The 15,302-nt window shown below is 41.6% G+C and overlaps 1 protein-coding gene and 1 long non-coding RNA gene across 4 annotated transcripts in view; one reads left to right on the top strand and one right to left on the bottom strand.

Annotated features, from left to right (window-relative positions):
* TMEM65 (transmembrane protein 65) overlaps nt 1-13,856 on the bottom strand; it is a 53,316-nt gene extending 39,460 nt beyond the window's left edge. For 2 of the 3 annotated variants that reach the window (XM_045453738.1, XM_045453737.1), the window contains exon 1: nt 12,956-13,761. In XM_045453738.1, the coding sequence (XP_045309694.1) occupies nt 12,956-13,241 (286 nt within the window). In that variant the 5' untranslated portion in view covers nt 13,242-13,761. Of the gene's footprint in view, nt 1-12,955 lie in introns of all 3 variants that reach the window. The other variant, XM_045453739.1, reaches the window with a different exon arrangement.
* On the top strand, nt 7,861-8,620 carry LOC123585490. Its single transcript, XR_006706235.1, has 2 exons — nt 7,861-7,903; nt 8,302-8,620. It is a non-coding gene; the product is annotated as an uncharacterized LOC123585490 (long non-coding RNA).
* Nucleotides 13,857-15,302: the final 1,446 nt, after the last annotated feature.

Below are 15,302 nucleotides of genomic sequence, written 5' to 3'. Positions count from 1 at the left end.
GTTACCCAACCAAAAATAACTTAATGATTACAAAGTTGTATAATTAGGTTCCACAGACAGTTACAAAGGAAGTGGAAGATAAGGCCCTAGCATTCAAGGAAGTTATAATATACTGATTTCATAGGATTTTTTAAAAAAGGAGACTTGTATATATTTTAAAATGTACTACAGAGCTGGTAGAGATCTTAAAGATTGTATAATTAAACCCATGTTACAGTTATGATGGAACGAGCCTAAAAAAAAATTAGTGACTTATAAGCCCAAAGTGTTCTTTCCATTATGGATAATACACTACCAGGAGGAACTGAGATATACCTAAAACACAGTGTAGTGGAGCAAAAATTTCCTGTCCCCTTCTAGATCCTTTAAATGTTTCTTTAATGTTTATTTATTTTTGAAAGAGAGAGAGAGAGAGAGAGAGAGTGCAAGTGGGGGAGGGGCAGAGAGAGAAAGAGATACAGAATCTGAAGCAGGCTCCAGGCTCTGAGCTGTCAGCACAGAGCCCAACGCGGGGCTCGAACTCACAAACTGTGAGATCAAGACCTGAGCCCAAGTCAGACACTTAACCCACTGAGCCACCCCTCCCCTTCTAGGTCCTTTTAGCTGGACTAAGAACCAAATTGTCATGAGACAAGTTAACAGAAGAAAATTAAAATTAATTTCATCATATATGGGGAATCCACACAGACATGGAAATTCCAAAGATAGGCAAAGTGAGGTATACATGTCATTCTGAACTCAGAAGCAAAGGGTAAGGGTCTGGTACTTTAAAGGGAAGTAATGAAATTTACAGAAAGATAAAAAAGAGTAAATGTCTGGTAAACAAATGTTTGCTGGGTCACTCAGACACAATGGGACATAAAGGACTTAGAACAAACAGGCCTTGCCAGGTTCCTGTCCACCACAGGATAGCTCTGTTCCCAGAGTAAGTACTCTATCTAATTTTTTTAGGAAGTTGTGGGGGAGGTAAAGAGCTTTATCCTGAATCTGCTGGGTTTTAATTGCTTTTAACTCAAAAATAACCTTCATGCCAAAATGGCCCATCATGGAAGGGCCTGCCCTTGGCCCCTAACACAAAGACACACAGACACACACACACACACACACACACACACACACACACACACACACACTTCATGCTATTAAAACAATTCCTTTCCTTTATATTACATACTATAATGTCCAAAGTTTTCAATAAATAAGTTACAAATAGGTGTAGGGGTCAGCAAACTATGGCCTACAGGCCAAATCCCACCAGTTTTTTATGCAGTCAGTGAGCTAGAAATGATTTTACATTTTTAAATAGTTGGAAGAACAGCCCTCAACCACTATCAAACACTGAATGGCTACAGAAATTAGGTTTAGCCATGGAAATACTTCTTAATGAATTAAATCTCAAACAGCATTTAAATATGAAATATACCACAGTAGTCACTGGAAGACTAATGATGTTTGAATCACAAGTAATGTTGAGCTGCTTTATATACTTCCCTTACTGTTAAAAGTTAAAAGAGGCAAGATCTTCATTTCCACACAAATATGTAGTGGTTTCATTTTCCTAGCTCAAACCACGATTCCAGCAGCATTCTACAAACCTCAGAGCAAGATCCGTATTTCAAAACCCTTTTAACTGTGTGCAGTTGAGAAGCTTCTGCCTACCACAAACTGGAAGGGATTAATATACAATGTGAAAAGACAAATATCAGGAGAAGAATCTAATAGAATTCTATAAAAGTCTTCTAAGCAATCAATATGTTCACTTAAAGTCAAAGGCTTACAGACTCATGTCAGTATTTGGAGGTACCTATCTTTGTGAAAAAGACATTTTCAAAGACAAAACATGTCAAACCTTATTACAGATTGGCAGTAACACATGGTATCTACAATCAATTTTGACAATGAGAGACACTAATATTGAACCCCAATTCAACCAAATGTTATCTCCCCAAAAGAATTCCACCTTCCTCATTAGAAGATCTGTATTAAAAAAAAAAAATGTACTGGGGCACCTGGGTGGTGCAGTCAGTTAAGCCTCTGACTCTTGATCTCAGCTCAGGTCATGATCTCAGTTTTAGGGTTCGAGCCCTGCATCGGGCTCTGCCCTGATGACGTGCAGCCTGCTTGAAATTCTGCCTCTCCTTCTCTCTGCCTCTCCCCCCACTAGTGCTTGCGCGCGCACTCTCTCTCCCAAAATAAATAAACTTTAAGAAATTTTTACAAAATTGTACTGTTACTTTATTATATTTTTAACTTTTCCAGCAAAAAAAAATCTGTGGAAGTTTGTTTTCTTTTATATAAATACTATACAATATCCTCAATTTTGCCTTTTGGCCGATAAAGCTTAAAATTTTTACAATCTGGCCCTTTACAAAACATTTGCCGACCGACCTCTGTTCTGTAAAGAAGCTAAATACTTTTTTTAATTTCTAAAAGACTAGTACCAAAATTAAGAGTAAGAAGTATTTTAACTAATTCTCTATTCAACCTATTCAGGTATGTCCCCCCACCAGAGATCTTTCCAAAGTTGCCAGTGACCTCCTTGCAAACAAATTCTATCTTACTTGCCCTCTCAGCAACATATATCATTGAAGGTCATTTCCTCGTTCTTGAAGCAGTTTCTCTCTTGGCTTCAAAACTCTTTGGTTTTCCTATTTCACTGGACGCCCCTCCTCACAGCCTTCTTTGCTGGCTCCTACTCTTCTGACTTTGAAACTTTGGGGCTTCACAGTCTCAATTATGGACTTTTTTCCTCTTCTCTATCCAAAGGTCAGCATATAGTTTCTGTAAAGGAACAGATTCTAAATATTGTAGGCTTTGGGGGCCATATGTCACAACTACTCAACTCTGCCATTCTAGTGCAAAAGCAGCCATAGATAATACATAAATGAATGAGTGTAACTCTACTGCAATAAACTTAGTTTACAAGAAGTAGGTGGCTAGATTTGCCTGTGGCCCCACCCCTAAACTAGGCTCTCACCTTTAGTGCCTTCCTCTCTCCCCTGACTAGGTAGCAATCTATATACAACTGTTAACACCCACACTTACATCTGTAGCCTAAACTTCTCCTGTGAATTCCAGGTTTATGTGAAAACACACACACACACACACACACACACACACACACCCCTAATCTATTTTTCCCCAGTCTTTTCCCTGGCAGTTAATAGCACCACCTTTAATTCAATTACTATAGCCAGAAACCTAAGTCATCACTTACTGTTTCCTTTCCCTTACTTACCTGTCCCTTTCCAACTCATCAGCAGTCCTACCAGTTCACTCTCAAATATATATCTTGAATCCATCTCCTGCTCTTCATCTCCATGGCTGCCTAGTCTAAGCCACCAACTTCTCTAGACTAAACTGCTACAACAACTTCCTAATGGTCTCCTAGCTTATGCATTTGCACCCTCTAATTTGTTCTCAAAAAGCATCCAAGTGCTCTTTAAATTCCATTACTTCACTCTCATGTTCATACCCAGGAACGGCCTTCAGACGGTTTACCTACAGAGGCCCTGACTAACCTTGCTTCTGCCTACCTGCCTATCTCCTCTCATTCCACGCTCCCCCTTGTTCTTTATGTTGCACCTATGTCTGCCCTCTGTCAATCCCTACACCGTGCAGCCTCTTCCTGTCTCAGGGTCTTGGTATTTGGTTTTCCTTCTCAGAATGCTCTTCCTTCAGCTGTCTGAATGACAGCTTTTCCCTCAATCCTTTATTTTCAGCTTAAATATCACCTACAAAAAGGCCTTCCCGGATTATCTTATCTAAATCAAGTGTCATTCTGTTTATTCATCTAACAGTACACACTATCAACAATTATCTTGCTTATTTACTTTACTGCTCATATCTTTCCTCCCTCAAAATAGTAAGCTTTATGAGTATTTTGCCAAATCAATTCTCTGATGTACCCCCAACACCTAGCACAGCATCCATTATATAGTAGGTACAGTAACAAATATTTACTAAATAAATAAATTTTCAAAGCTGGAAAGCTTTCCTATGAATAATATGTTACATATTTAAAAATAAAAATCCAAGAACTCATTCACAAAACGTAAAGGAGGGGCGCCTGGGTGGCTCAGTTGTTTGAGTGACCGGTTTCGGCTCAGGTCATGATCTCACGGTCCCTCAGGTAATGATCTCACGGTCCACAAGTTCAAACCCGGAGTCGGGCTCTGTGCTGACAGCTCAGAGCCTGGAGCCTGCTTCAGACTCTGTGTCTCCCTCTCTCTCTGCCCCTCCCCTGCTAATGGTCTGTCTCTCTCTCTCAAAAATAAACAAACGTTAAAAAATTAAAAAAAAAAACTAAAGGAATTTTAAACTTAAGCTTAGAAATTTACGTCAGAAGTCCCAAATACTAGTTTGCTAACTCTGCCAAAATTCTCACCTATAAACTTTTTAAGATATTTATAAACTTTTTTTGCATATTGATTTTACTTTGACTCCCCTTATTTTCAAAGTAACAATGCCATGTTTGCTTTTGTACTGATGTTGTATATTGTGCAAATATATAGAAGATAGACTAAGATATGTTACCAGCACATGTCACTTTTATTATTTCAAGTATTACTTTTTTTTCCCAATGTGTGTTAAAAAACCCAAGTCTGAATATCCAGAAAGGTGCAATAGTAAGAAACAAATAAAGCCAAGTTAAAAATTACTCTGTCACACAGGTTGTAGGATCTTGGGCAAACTACTCCTAGTCTAGGTATCTTAGTCTATAGAAAAAAAAAATTCCTTCTCTAAGAGAAATAAACAAAATAATTACATGAAAATTCACTTAGTTCAGTATGGCACATAACAAATACTCAATTGCTAAGTAATAGTAATAAAGATGATGTTAGCAACAGCAATAGTGGCAGTAATAGGATGTTTTCTATAAAATATAAGAACTATTATACAATAGAAATTCAGAAGTTAAGTCACAAAATGCCAGACTGTTTTTAAAATTATAAACGTTTCTAATAACACAATGTACTGAATAATCTACCCTAAAATTCAGAAAGAAGACAGAAAATGTAAACAAAGGGCACCATTCTAATTTAAATTTCCCTAAAACTTTAAAAATAGTAATGTCTCAGTTAACTACCTTTTATGTTCTTAAGACAACAATCCTTTAAGTAGCCACAATCAGACGTTAACAAAAATACTCACAAGATCTTCAATATGAGAGCTGAAGAGTCAAAAGATTAACAAAAACTTGATAGATGCAACTGGCTTGCTAAAAAGACAAAAGAGAGCAGTGGTGTAATGACCTTGAAATGTCCATCAGGAGTAAACCCTACTGGGAAACATAGAGGTATCAAAAAAGGGGGGGGGGGTAATGAAAGAGAAAGGAAAAAATAAAAACACTACGGAAGAACGACAAAGACTAGACATTAGAAAAAATAACAGAGGTATCAAGAAGCAGACCTCCTTTAGGTAGTAGAAAAGAATTTAACAGAACCACAAGAGATGAATGAGAACAGAACAGTCTGAGGGCACCAGGGAGTGGGAGGAGGGGCACAATAAGCCCCACACATTTCACCATCACTGTGACAAAGTCTAAAGGACATGCCAACTGCAATGGCACAGCGCTCTGGAGGCATTTGATGTGATGACTCAAATGCCTACAAACAGAAGTAGCCCCCAAAGAAGCATTAGAGTATAGTATATAAAGACACCAGCATCTGGTAGAAGCTAAATTGTGCTCATTATACTTTTACTAAGGTAGAGAATAATGCAATACGTTCAAATATGTCACCACCAAAGCCATCAAAGTAGAGCTTAAGGGGAACAACATCTTGTTACCTGTAAAGTCCTTTATCTAGAAGAGTCTCTCATTTACCAGATGATCTGGGGTAATTAACTTATTATATTTTAACATATACCAACTTGTTCTTAAGGGATTGTTTTCATTAACTTAAGATAGATAGACATAAACCAATGAGTCAAAGACAAGGCTAGACAGAGTCCTATAAATCTACATTCTAATTAATTCAGCTGAATTGAGCAAGATGCTAATAAAATCTACACTCAGGGATTTAGTCCCTATTTGTTCCAGTTACTTTTACACTATGACCTGCCAAAGAAAACCAGACAAGAGTGTGGTTATGCAAACTCATCACTATTTTTAGAAAAACTGAAACAATCTTCACTAATAATGGTTCAATATCAGATCATCCCCAACACACGAGATCATCCATTTAGTTCTACCTACCTTTCTAGATGGCCCTATAAATTGCAGATCTATTATTCCAATTTTCCTATCTACAAAATTGTTTATAAAAATTTGCTTGTCATAATTGACACAAAAATTAAGCAATATGTGACTACTGAGATTACTAAGACAGACACCACAAAATTAATGACTGGTGAATTAAACTGAAGCAGGGTTTCACTTTTCTGAAGCCATATTTTCTAAACATCTAATATTTAGAATTTGGTCAAGAATTTAGAAGTTAAGAGGTACCACCATCAAGGAAAACAGTTATCATAAAACTCATTTTATTTGATAGAGAGGCGAGGAGTTGATAAGGAGGTGAGTTACTTCTCTGTCCTTATCCAAAGAAAAATAAATGTATAATAAAGCAATAAGCTTGAAGCAAAGATAATACACTGATAATAGCAAGTACCAATGGATAAAAGAAGAGGAGAGAGAAGGCAGAGGACTGAAGAAGAAACAGCCATATAGCATTTCGTATAAAGCAATGGCTCTCAACCAGGGCAATTTTGCTACACTCCTCTCCTTTCCTTGACCCACAGTCTCCTCCAGGGAACACGTGGCAATGTCTGGAGAAACGTTTGCTTGACACACTAGGGGCGAGGAAGGTGGGTGGGTACTATTGGCATCTAGTGGGTAGAGGACAGGGATGTTGCTAAACACCCCAGGTAGAGGACAGTTCCCACAACAAAGAATTGTCCAGCCCGAAATGTCAGTACTGCCCAAGGCTGAGAAATCTTGATACAGAAGGAGTCCTCTACATCTTATAAAATGAATCACTGTACTACCACTCAGTACAAGAATGAATGTTCTAAAGTCTTAAATACCTGGCATGTTAATTGTATGCATTAATAGAGAAAGATAAAAGATTTCCAACAGAAATGATTAATTTTTTTAACATACTGATATAAAGGAATAAACTACAATTAGGCATGGTCACGTACATAGAATACCTCCTGATTTCTCTTCCCTGAATCTAGACTTTTAGCGATATGCTTAACCAACAACATGCAGTAGAAATGACATTCTGGAACTTCCAAGACTAGGTCATAACAAGTCTGTGGTAGGCTAAATAATGTCTCCCCAAAATGTCCACATCCTAATCCTCTAACCTGTGAGTACCTTATTTTATATGGCAGAAGAGATTTTGCAGGTGTCACTAAATTAAGGATTCTGAAAGAGTGAGATTACCCTGGATTATCCAGGAGGACCCTAAATGTAATTCTGCAGGTCCTATATGGAGGAAGCAAAAAGGTAAATGAAGGAGATGATGTGTCAACCAAAGCAGAGATTTAGAATGATGTGGTCAGGAACCAAGGAATACTGCAAGCTGGAAGAGACAAGGAACAGAGTCTCTCCAGAAGCCTCCAGAAGGACTGAGCCTTGCTGAGACTTTTATTTTGGCCCCTTAAATCTCCTTTTGGACTTCAGACCTCTAGAACTCTAAGAGAATAAATTTGTGTTGTTTTAAGCCAATAAATTTGTGGTGATTTGTTACAGCAGCAACAGAAAACTAATACAAAGTCTTACAGCTTCTACATAGATAACCCTCTTAGAACTTTTTCTCTGTGAGTCATGACCAATCATATAAGTACTACAGTCTCCCCGAGAATGTTGTGCTAGTGAGGTCATGTGCATCTACTCTGGTCAACCATTCCAGATGAGCCAGCTTCCAGCCACCTCCACCAAAGTACCAGGCATGTGAGTAAAACCATCTTGGACCCTGCCACCAGCACATCTACCAGCTGAAATTTATGGAGGGACCTCCACAGACGCCACATGAAACAAAGTCATCCAGCCAAGCCCTCCCTATATTCCTGAGCTGCAAGATCATGAAATATAAGAGAACAGTTGTTGTTCTAAGTCACACGTAACCCTGAACATCCAGTTATATATGAGTGATGATTAGAGATTGTCAAACAGCATATATACATTTTATAATGGAAGAAAAAAATCCTATTATGTTAGCTATGTTCTGCTGGCAATAATCCCCAGTGATAAGATTACTCCATTATGCCAGTAATTCTAAAGTGTTCAGAATTAAGTTTTGTTGGAATATACTGCTGTAACTAGGCTCTTTCCATATTGGTAAATAACAGATTATGGCAAAGCTTCATAACTTATCTGGGCCCAAGATATAGAAGGTCTCAGGCGAAGAAGAAGGAGAAGATGAAGGCAAAGAAGAAGGAGGAGGAGAAGGAGGAGAAAGAGAAGAAGGAGAAGGAGGAGGAGAAGGAAAAGCAGCCTCAGCAGCTCTCAGCTTATTAGAGATCCTTCATTCCTCTTGACTCAATTCACACTTCATATCCCCATCCTGGTTCTTCCTCTCTTGCGGGGTCTAGTTTGGGCTACACCTCCCTTATTCTTCTTTTACCATTTCAACCAAGCCTCTGAAATATATTTATTCACACATCTTAATTTGGAATATGAAATGTTTTTCTTGCCCTTTTTTTAATTCTCTTTGAGCAAAAGCCACAATTATCTCCAATTCATCCCAGAAACCAATAGCTTAGCTGAGTTGCTACTTTCTCACATAACCATGGGCTGAGAAAAACGGGGATACTCTTGTTAAGAGTCCAAGATCCCCAGTGAATCAGAACTCCATGAAAAAAGTCTTGTTTTTAAGCATTCTCGGTATCCACTTTAATATCAGATTTTAATCTTTTGGCCTTTCATTCTGCCAAAAGCCTCTTGTTGTATATGACAAGTTCTCACAATGAAACATCCTACCTTAAATGAATATCCACAAAAGATGAGAACTATAAGATTGAAGTTTAGAATTATAAGGTGTATCTATATGGATGTAGATAAATGGCAAAAAAAAAAAAAAAAAAGCAAATTTAAAACATACACAATTACCACTTATACAGAGAAAAAGAAAAAAAAAATACAAGTGATTAAGATCTAACATTAATAGGGGCGCCTGGGTGGCTCAGTCGGTTCAGTGTCTGCCTTCGGCTCAGGTCATGATCTCCCGGTCCGCGAGTTCGAGCCCCGCGTCAGGCTCTGTGCTGACAGCTCGGAGCCTGGAGCTTGCTTTGGATTCTGTGTCTCCCCCTCTCTCTACACCTCCCCTGCTCACGCTCTGTGTCTCTCTGTCTCTCACTAATAAATAAACGTTAAAAAAAAAATTAAAAAAAAAAAAGATCTAACATTAATAGAAAAACTGCTCTTTTCACCTCCATACATTTCTTATCTACTATTACGTAAAAGAAATCTCATTTTGAAAAGTACCTCGAGTACACATTTAACAAAAATAATTCCCTAAGAAGCTCCTTTTTTTTCAATTATCTTTCACTGTGCCTTCCCCAAAGCCAGTTCTTATCTTGCTGTGTAATTCTCCAATAAACACTGGTTATAACACTTTTAAGTAAGTGCGGAAGGCAGCCTCCAAGATGGCCCCCAGTGATTTCTACCTTCGGGTATTTGCACCTTCCCACAATGTACCAGGACGAAATAAATGGACTCTCTCTTCTAAGACTGGGTTATGAAAGATTGTGGCTTCCAGCTTAAGCGCCCTCTCTCTGCCTCCCATCACTCATTCTGGAGGAGGCCAGCTTCCATGTCTTGAGAACACTTAGACAGCCCTGTAGTGAGGCCCACAGGGCAGGAAACTAAGACTTCCAGCCCACAGCCACGTGAGTGAGCCTTCTTGAAAATGCATCCTCCAGCCCTAGGCAAGACTTCAGCTGATGCAGGCCCAGCTAAAAACTTGATTACAAAAAATAAAAATAAAAGCTTGATTATAACTTCATGAGATATCCCGTCAGAAACATGCCACAAAGCTGATTCGAGATTCCTGATCCCCAGAAACTTTGAGAAAAAACATGTTTGTTTTAAGCCACTATGTTTTACACAATAATGTATAACTAATACAATGAGCATCGCCTGTCCTTCAAAAACCAACTCATATGTTTTGAAAGCTAAAAACAAAAACAAAAACAAAAAAACAACTATGAATAGAAATAATAATTGCAAAAACTTAAAAGACAAATTTGCTTTAAAACTCTTGGCTAAGATTGAAAGGCAACTATACTAATGTCAGCTTGCCAGTCCGGTCATAAAAACAATGAACCAACAGAGAATTATCGGGAAAATATGGACTGTCTCTAGAAGAGAGATTAGGTTGAGCATGTACATTGAGAACACAACATCAACTTTTTTAAAATTGAGAAGGAAATCATTTTGTAATTTGAAAATCACAATAGCCTATTTAACTATGATAAGACATCCCACACAGCTCATCTTATCTATTTAGAATCATGTAAAGCTTTATCTTGTCACAGATCGTATCACATGTCTACTGATAAGCACTAAGAATGATAAGGGCAAATGTACCAAATTTCAACAATAGATTCCACTGCCATATCAAAGCATAGATGATTTTTTCCTGTAATGTTTCCACACCAGATCCAAAACACTTCTTTCGATTATACAAGCACACTTTCCAAGAACACGTAAGACTTCCTATAACAAGAAACAGTCCTTTTAACATAATTTATTTAATAGAAAGTATGTTTAGTACACATACATTTAGTACATGAATCAGGTATTTAAAAAGATTCAAAAAGCAACAATAAAAGAAAAACATGGGAGTTACTCATTTGGGGAAAAATGATTTCACTGATCTCCATAGGAACTGTATATATTGATATTGAACACAATAAGGAACACTAAGACTGTGCTAAAAATTAAAGCAGCAGCATCAGTAAGTATCCTCTGGGTCAAAGAGCAATGATTTAGTCATCAATACTGGCAAAAACAGTTGATTTAAACTTTGAAGTTCTTTAGCTTATGAACAGGAGACAAGCATTTGACTACCACATCACTTCCTATACCTTTCCCTTTTTATCTTGAACAAAGGAGACAAATTACTGATTTCTTTCTCCTATAACTTCCATAGTGATTAAGTTTAACTGATGCTAAGGAACCTCCACTGACTGAAGTTTATAGGTCCTTTCTCAAATACTTAAAACCACGTCAAATTTAAAATTATCTTCCCAGGAGAATGTAGCATCTCTACTGCCATCCTACTGTCATGTGCTAAAACAATAAGGCATCAGGTAAAATCTACCCAGTTGTATCACAGGATATGCTTTTCAAGAATTATCATAAAATTACATTAATAAGGCCCTTGAAACTTGTAACAATGTTAACGCAGAAGAATTTCTAAGAAGTTACTTAGACTAGGCCGAATATATGTTCAAAAGTGTTGCCCATGGAGAAAACACTCCTAATATTAACGTTCCAGCATATATGACTGTCTGTATTCTCCCAGGAGCACATTTTCAGAACTGAATATCTTAAACCACACAATGAATACAAACATACCTTACAAATAACTAGTATTTGATTATTATTTCATATAATGGCATGGTTACACATTTAATAACTGAACTGATTATGAAGTTACATTTCTCCTATAAATGCCCTAGGGGTGGACATTGTCTGGAATATCCAGTACTATAAACTGTTCTGCAATTCCCTGAATCTAGAAAAAAAAAAGCAGTTCAAAGGCACAAGTAAGAGAAAGCTTCTGAAGAAGCCGTATAGGTAAGTCACACTTACATGACTTTCTTCCATTCCTATATTATTGGCCCAAGAAGCACTTTCCAGTGCCTCTGGCTAATCAAATGCCATGTTTCAATCAATGTACTTTAAACTTCCGAATCTATGGGATGTTTACGCACCTACCAACTTTGGCAGGGTGGGGGAGGTAAACTTGCTAAAAAATGTCAAACACATCGTAATGTAAAAAAAAAGCTATATATTTTGTCTGTATTATGTATTTTGTCTGTACTACTGTATTCAAATTGCAAACATATTTTAATATGGAATTAATCATTTAGTCCTTTCATCCTTCTGATTTTCTGAATGTTTAGGTTTTTTTTTCACCTCCTCTCAAATTCTGACCTACAGCACTCTGCACTCGTTTTTAAAAATATCCTTTTTTAACATGTTAGCTTAAAAATAGCTTTGCTTTCACCATTCCACATTACTTTAAAGCAGAAGTCTGCTTTTTATTGTAGAGCCACAGATTGCCAGAAAAAATACATTCTTATTACATTCTTTCAACCTCTGGGGAAACAACTGGCGTTGAACTTGTGCAGCGCCGAACCTATACGGGCTTGCAAGTTATGTATCTGCAGTTGCTGGTATGATTCATTCTTTCCATTTCCCAGGAAAATGTTTCCTTTGGCTGTTTAATACAACTAGAAGTGTGTGCAATCACACAGCTGAGAGCATCTCTGCCTTAGGAAGCAATATCCCTTCTTTTGGACACCCGTACAGCTTGGTTGGATAACCTTTCAAGAAAGTTTCTTCCTGCCTCTCGGGTTTTGGTAGCGCTTTCCGAGCAGGCACGGCATGCACCTGCGTAGCTGCACGTTCACAAGAAAGCAGCAAGGGCTTAGGGGGGACAGGAGGGCTGGGGAGGGGAGGCGCACAATAAATCAAAGCACAATCGAAACAGAATCCTTTGACAATCTGGGCTGAAGCTCCGGCCTCTGAGGCTGGGGAGGAACCGGCCAAGCGTTGGTCCTGGCTGCCTGGCACGATCTGCTCCTGTCCTACCTGCCCTGGGGACACTCAGGAGGCGGAAAGTAACCCCCCCTCCCGGGCCCGGACGTCCCAGGCGCGAGGCCAGTCGGGCGAGGGGGGTGGGGGCGGGCCGAGGGGCTGGAGGGCTCCAGGGGTGCAGGCCGCGGAATGGGGACGCCGGGCCCCGGGCTCGCCCCTCACTCGCCCCCTTACCTTGGGCGATGGCAATGGACTCGAAGCGGTGCAGCTCCTTGAGCAGGCAGCTCCTCTCAGTGGAGTGCAGGCTGTAGATGAAGTCGCGCGCGCCCTGCGCCGTGTTCAGCGCTTCCATGGGCTCCTTCTTGGGGTGGGTGCCCAGCCCCCGGGAGCCGCCGGGGGCCGAGAGCGCCAGCAGCCCCCGCCCGCAGCAGCACCAGGACGGCGGGCGGGGCGCGGCGGCCGGGCCCGGCCTCAAGCTGCTCGCGGTCCGGCTCCTCAGCAGCGGCAGCAGCCGGGACATGGCGGGCTGAGGAGCGGGGACCCCCGCGGCAGTCCGGGAGAGCGATTTCTGGCGAGGCGAGGGGAAGAAGGAGCTCGGCTCAGCCCGACCCCGCCCCGATGTCCTCCTGACTGGCAGCCGAGGCGCCGGGCACCATGCACTCCCCGGGTCCGCGCGTCGGTCGCCTCCTTTCCTGTCCCCCTTCTCTTCCGAAAGGCCCGCGGCGGCTCGGGTCCCTCCGACAAGAAAAACTTTCTCCGAGGCTGCCGGGCCGGGAGAGGGCCGGTGGGCGGTGCGGGCGGGCGCCTCCCGGCTGAGGAGGGGTGGCGCGGGCGGGCGGGTTTGACGAGGGTTGTCTCCGTCAGTTAGATCTTCCAGAGGGATGAGTCAGCCACGCGCCGCCCTCCTCCGGCGCCGCCCTCCGCTCCCGCCGGCTTTCCCACCCTCTTGCCTGCCCTCGCCGGCGCTCGTTACGGCTCCCGCGCCCTCAAAGCCGCCGCGCTCTCAGGCCGCAGCAGCACCGATACCCCTAGCGGCGGTATAAGGACTAACAGGGCGGGGCGAGGGGGTGGGCGGGGCCGCGCAGGCGCAGTCCGCGGGCTCCGGGCTGTGCTCTCTCCAGAGTTAGGAGGGTGAACAAGAGTCCCCGCCCCTTTCGGTGCGTGACGGTGGAGGAACCGAGGGCTCGCGTCCTCTGTGCTGGCGTCCGCCACCCTTAAGTCCAACGCAAAGAACGGGGAGAAACAGATCTGGAGTTCTTGCTCGACAGGGTAGTGCCGCTGCCACCGGCCCGTCCTAGCGCCATGCGTAAACCTGGGGTTCGTTGTGAACGGTGCCTCTGCGTGCGGCCCCTCTCGCCAGGCACGGGCTTCGCCACTTCTCGGGGGTCGTCGCACCGTCCTGCTCAGGCTTTTGAGGATTGAAGCGCCTAAGCCGCGCCCTTTGGCAAGGCACCGCCCACTGAGGCCTCTGCCAGACACTCCGTCCAGTCTTTGAGGCACCCGCTCTGGGAGCTCCAAAGGGAGAGGGCAAGGCCAGGGTTTGAGACTGAGGCCGTGACACGGAAAACACGCTTCCTCGTTCTGATGCCAGCAGTTGCAGATCGTTAATGCTGGAGCGGGAGGCAAGAATGTCACAGACCTTTTCCGGGTGTTTGTCAAGGTTTGTTTTGTTTTTGTTTTTGTTTTTCTCTTTGCCGAGGCGAAAAGAATCCTGTGGTGCAACACTGTTTTCCACGTGTCCAGGACCTAGTTCTCTTTCAGGACCCAGCTCGAAGGGTCTCCTACTCCAGCCTTAACTTTATCTCCTCCAAAGAAATGAGATTGCCCCTTTATCCGAACCTATCTAATGATACTTAGGCTTCCTGTCTTAGAGAATAGATCCACTTAAAGACTAAATCTGCTCAAGCGCAATCAAAATCCAAATCTTATCCTTATCGTATCCGCTGTGGCACCAGCCCAAGACCTTGTATGTCGTAAATGTGCTATAATCATGGAAGTGCAATATTTCAACGTGAGTCAGTGTTATCACTAAATCATCCTACTGCTCTCAGTGGTTCTCAAAGTGTGGTTCCCCACAGCAGAGCTTGTAAGGTATGCAAATTGCCCTAGTCAGCTCTAAACCCCTTGAATCAGAAACCGAGGATTGGGCAGTCATCTGTGCTTTAACAAGCCTCCCCCCCACCCCCCGCCCCGTTAATATGGCTGCACACAAAAGTTTGAGAACCACTGCTAACTTAAACATTAAAATTATTTTAAAAAAAATTTCAAGGCAGCGTCTCTGATGTAATTATGACAGTTAAGAATGTGCTCTGTGAAGGGTGTCTGGCTGGCTCAGAAGAACATGCGACCCTTGATCTTGGGGTCATGAGTTCTAGCCCCACGTTGGGTGTAGGGATTACTAAAAAAAAAAAAAAAAGAATGTGCTCTGTGGGAAATGAAGTTGCGTATTGAGACTGTCTTGTTTTTGAAACCCTCTGTGCTGGAATCCTCTGCGGAGTTATTTCAGTCTGAAGTTTTGGGGAGTACCACCACCTTCTCTCCTGTATCTGTTACCCCTCAAGAGATTCTGATTCATTGGGCT

The sequence above is a fragment of the Leopardus geoffroyi genome, chromosome C3 (genome assembly GCF_018350155.1).
Source record: "Leopardus geoffroyi isolate Oge1 chromosome C3, O.geoffroyi_Oge1_pat1.0, whole genome shotgun sequence".
Lineage (NCBI taxonomy): Eukaryota > Metazoa > Chordata > Mammalia > Carnivora > Felidae > Leopardus > Leopardus geoffroyi.
Note: the sequence above shows the minus strand (reverse complement) of the source record. Positions and strands in the feature narration are given on the sequence as shown.